This window comes from Salvelinus sp. IW2-2015, linkage group LG6.1 (genome assembly GCF_002910315.2).
Source record: "Salvelinus sp. IW2-2015 linkage group LG6.1, ASM291031v2, whole genome shotgun sequence".
NCBI classification, from domain to species: Eukaryota; Metazoa; Chordata; class Actinopteri; order Salmoniformes; family Salmonidae; genus Salvelinus; species Salvelinus sp. IW2-2015.
In genome coordinates, this window is record NC_036845.1 from 17,070,683 (window position 1) to 17,075,443 (window position 4,761).

Consider the following 4,761-nt stretch of genomic DNA (forward strand, 5'->3'; position numbering starts at 1 on the left):
CCCCTGTTGTACAGGATGCGAACAGGTGACTGGCGTTTCGACGTCAAGCTGACGTCATCCTCATACCCCTCTTCTGTTTATTGAAGACAGGCGTGTATTGGAGATAAGCCTTTAAATGCCGTTTGAAGTGGGGACTGTGGACATGCTCTACCTGTTAGATTTGCTCCGACCTGTAGATTTTATTCAGACAGCGCGAAAYGAGTGGGGAGACAGAGACGGGGAGATGAAGATTAACGGTGGGGTCGGGATTAATACCCCAGTTGTGTTGGCGTATGTGTTCTGCAGGCGGTAGTCTTACACACTAGACCAGCCACAGGCATGCATGTATTTGTAAAAAACAATGATTTGGGGATTTAGGGGACTTTCCCCCCCCCCCCCACTGACATGTAGGGATCAACCATGTAAAGTGTTGTTTCTCAAACTCTGTCCTGGGGACCCCCCAAGGGGTACATGTTTTAGTCTTTTTGCCCTAGCACTACACAGCTGATTCAAATAACCAAAGCTGCGTTTGGGAAAACACTGATCTAGCGCGAGGTGCAGTGTGCGAAATGACCTCGGAGCAGAGCGGCAATCTGCCTTCGCGAGAAATGACACTTTGACACCCGCCCGCGTCTGTTAGAGACCGACGTTTATTTGCTGCAATGTGAAGCGATACCCGGCCTTTATAAGAARCGGCCGCTTGTCGGGGACATCATCTTAGGGTAATGTAATAACTGTTGTCTGTTGTTTTTTGTTGTTGTCTCAGGCTCCGTGGAAGTGGGAAGATCTGGTCCAAGTCCAACTGAAGGCAGAGAGATGCAGAGAGACCCTGAACACCCCCGCTGATCCACTGTCAGATGGGACAGACTGACACACAGGTTGACAGACACATAGACCGATAATGTGACCAATGCACAGACGGACACTATGATTTACACACACGTTCACACATCCATGCACGCACGGAAACACACACATGTATACAGACACCGAGTCCGACAGACACACTTTCAGTGAGTGACAGACTCGACACCCATTCTGATAGGTGTGTACACACAGCCAGACAGACGGACTATCTTCACTGTGTATATACACAGACCCAAACCCATTCTAACATGTACACAGAGAGAGACAGACAGACCGACAGACAGAGAATAATCTGCTTTGGGCAGAGCTTTGCTGCTGTCAGGAGAAGCAGAGCCACAGGCAGTGAAACCGAATGTGTGTATTTGATGTATTCTATTGTGTTACACTTTTTGTTAGTTTGTATTTTTTTTTCTGCTGAGGATTGAGTTGAGACGTGTATAAAATCAGGATATGAATTGTTGGTAATAAATTGAAGCCCCTCTATTCATTTAGTATCTGTCTGTGTTACTGTTTTTTTGTGCATACTTCAAAGTGCAACTGGAGGTTGCATCACTAGCTAAATGTTAACTCACAGAAGGGGGATATCTGTGTTAGGTCAGACCCTTAATTAGGTTATCCCCAAAGAGACTAATATATTAGAGCGCTGGAACTACCCCTGTGATCAGTTGGCTTGGTTACACACACACACACACACCTCATTTTCCCTGTCACATACACGCATCAGACAGATACACACAGGGCGTTCATATTTGATATTGCTATATTTTGCCCAAAGCTTCTATTTCACCGTCAAAATTGCCTGTCGGAATTGTCTGCCACCCCCCCCCATCACACGCTCCACATTTAATTTTTCACATTCATCCTGTCCGTGTCTCTTTCTCGCTCGCTGTCTTTCGTTCTCTCTCCTCAGTCTCCCTCTGTTTTCTCTAAAAACCCTATCCTGCATGACGTTAATGGTAGCTATTAACTCCCATGGCACCCACAGAGAGAGAAAAGGGGGATGGAGAGACAGGGAAATGATCCTATTCCGTTAACCCCATTTCKTCCCAACTTTCTTTCTCCCCCTTTCCGTCTCTCTCTCGTTCTCCCCCTCTATAAATAGCCATGTTAATTTCAGTCAGTGTGATTGAGCTTTACTGTTTCACAGTTCGCTCGGTTCCTACCAGATGGGAGCTGTGAATTCTAGCAGCTGTACACCTAGGTGTCGCATCTCAGTGCAAGAGGCGTCACTGCAGTCCCTGGTTCGAATCCAGGCTGCATCACATGTGATTGGGAGGCTGTGATTGGGAGTCCCATAGGGCGGCGCACAATTGTCCCAGTGTCATCTGGGTTTGGCCGGGGTTAGGCCGTCATTGTAAATAAGGATTTGTTCTTAACCGACTTGCCTAGTTAAATAAAGATAACACTTTTTTCATGAAAAAAAAGTGTGTTTATGTGCGCATGGCTGTGAGAGGAATACTTTGTGTGTGTGTGTGCGTAAAACTTCAGGTGTGACTTTGCGTGTGTATACCTAACTGTGTGTGTCCTTCCTTAAACGCAGAGACTATGGAGTACTACAGGGTCAGCTGGTTGGACTTATAATCAACCAGTAGTTAACTTTGGAGTGGACCAATCAATTACTTTGATTGATCATTAAAATGCCCAGAGGAAATGAAAAAGGAACAGCAGACACTGTCCATCTCTGTCTGGTCTCTCTCACGCCGCAGATTCTAATACTTCCAGTAAATTTAGGATTTTCTATGTCTCAAAAGTGTAAAGTGGCTTGCTCTCCTGTGTCTTATTACAGATATGAAAACACATTCAAGTTTAGGATGATGTAGTGTTGCCCTGACAAGCATCACCTGACCTAGGATAACATTTAGAAGAAGAGAGATGATGTCATAATCAGGATGTATAACTGCACCAGTGCCATATATTTATATTTTAATACATGGCTCTGATATCTAAATATATGGCTCTGATCTGCAGTAGAAGCCAAATAGAACTCAAGTCAATGGATTTGAATGACACAATTAGAACACATGGCTCTCGTGTATTTCCTGGTATCTTTTTCTCCTTCTCAAGTTTAGTACAGATGCTAGGTTGGAGATAAAGGTTAAGACAAAATAATTATAATATTCCATATGTCTTTGCATAAATGAGGAAGAATTGTAAACGAAGGGATCAGGGATGCTAGTTAGCAACAGCACTGGTTCCCATGAATCTGTTGATTTTTCAAAAGCTTCCTCATGGAATTATTAGGTTGTCGTAACCTGGGTATCTTCAACCTAGGACAGATGAAGGAAAGGAGGCAACTCAGGACAGTTGAGATACATCCACTGTTCTCCTGTAAGGCTGGCCCTCGCACATTGTCAATTCTATCTTGTCCCAAAGCCACTGGCTAGTAAAGTCCAGTCAGATACAGTGCTAAAACACCAGTGTTGAGTTTTTATTGTTGTTCCGTACAGTGGAGCCACACGTCTACAGGAATGCTACTGGGAACCAAGAAACACTAGACTGCAGAACGACACGAGTCACGTATGACGTCACAGTACTATGTGTACTAGTGTAGTGGAAGTCCAGAGGGTAATTGCTCGAAGCTGGTGGTCGAGTTGGACAGGTACATTACCCTAAGATCCTACAGTAAACACTAGTTTAAGCTTTGAAGTCGGAGCAGAAAACAACAGATGATGGTAAAATGACTCATTAATTCTGGACTGTAGCATTTATACCCATTATGTTTACCTGACACCACCATTGATTGTACCACATGTATCGTTTGATTGTACTGATTGCAATATATGCAAACGTGTTGTACATTGTTTGCACCACTATTTTCATATACAACAAGGATAACTTTCCCCTAAATTCCCTGGTTTTCCAGAAATCCCAGTTGGAAAATTCCTGTATTTCCTTCCCTCCTAATTCCAGGAATCTTCCAATCGGAATTTCTGGAAAACCTGGGAATTTTGGGAAAATGACAGAATTTCACAACCCTATATAGAGCAGTAATATATAAACCCTGCTCATCCCCATGCTCCAGAGACAAGATAACACACTCACAAATGCACAACAGAGAGTGGCGGCAAAGAAGCAAGAAAATTAAAGGAACAAACGAAGAATACAGTTTAGGGAATAAAAAAAACACCCAGAAAACACATTGCGAATGTGGAAGCTGCAGTGGGCCTATTTGCATTCCAAGCGGGAGTAAACAGCGATTTTTGGACCGTGTCGTGTTAAGTACATTGGCGGCTGGCGACAACATTGCCAACCAGCTTTGTGAAATACCCCCTTCAGTCCGAGGAAACGGGAATGTTTTTAACCCTTCACCAGCTAGCTGAACACCTATATTTCAGTTTCAGATAACACACATATTTCACTTTCAACCAAGTTTCAATAACCAAGTCCACTATTTCATCATAGTTCAAAGTTCAGCTACACAAGATAGCTGTATGAAATATTCCAAATAGCCCCATATAGCTATGCGGTTTTGGCACCGGCGGGACTAAAACGTTCTATTGATACCTAACACTGTTTGCTTGTGAATTAGTCAAAGCAGATCAAGCGGAGGGACCTGTGCGTGTGTTGCTGCTACAGCCTGGGGCAGTACAGACAACGGAATATAAAACAGAGCGGAAGGTTTGGTCAGTCTACAGTGACACAGAGCCATAGAAAAGTGGAGAAAAGAGGCGCAGGAGGATGGCAGCAGGAAGGAAGGGGTGAGATTGGGCTTTTCTCCTTCGGGAGGAAGGGATGGAGGGAAGAAGAGGTTTTGCCATGGCTGGATACCTGCTTTCCTGATTTTCATTTTCACAGTCAAAGATAAATAGAAGACCACGGTGGGCACACCCTCTGGCTTTGTTGATGTTCTCCGTCGCATCCCGTAGGAATGTGTATCAAATCGAAAACGTTCGCCTTAGAGGTTCACCACGGGGA

The 4,761-nt window shown here is 44.3% G+C and overlaps 1 protein-coding gene across 1 annotated transcript in view; it reads left to right on the forward strand.

Moving 5' to 3' along the window:
- Positions 1 to 1,337, forward strand: part of LOC111965245 (COP9 signalosome complex subunit 7a-like) — an 11,401-nt gene extending 10,064 nt beyond the window's left edge. Inside the window, 1 exon segment of the mRNA XM_023989317.2 lies at positions 746 to 1,337. Coding sequence (XP_023845085.1) covers positions 746 to 785 — 40 coding nt within the window. The 3' untranslated portion in view covers positions 786 to 1,337.
- Positions 1,338 to 4,761: the final 3,424 nt, after the last annotated feature.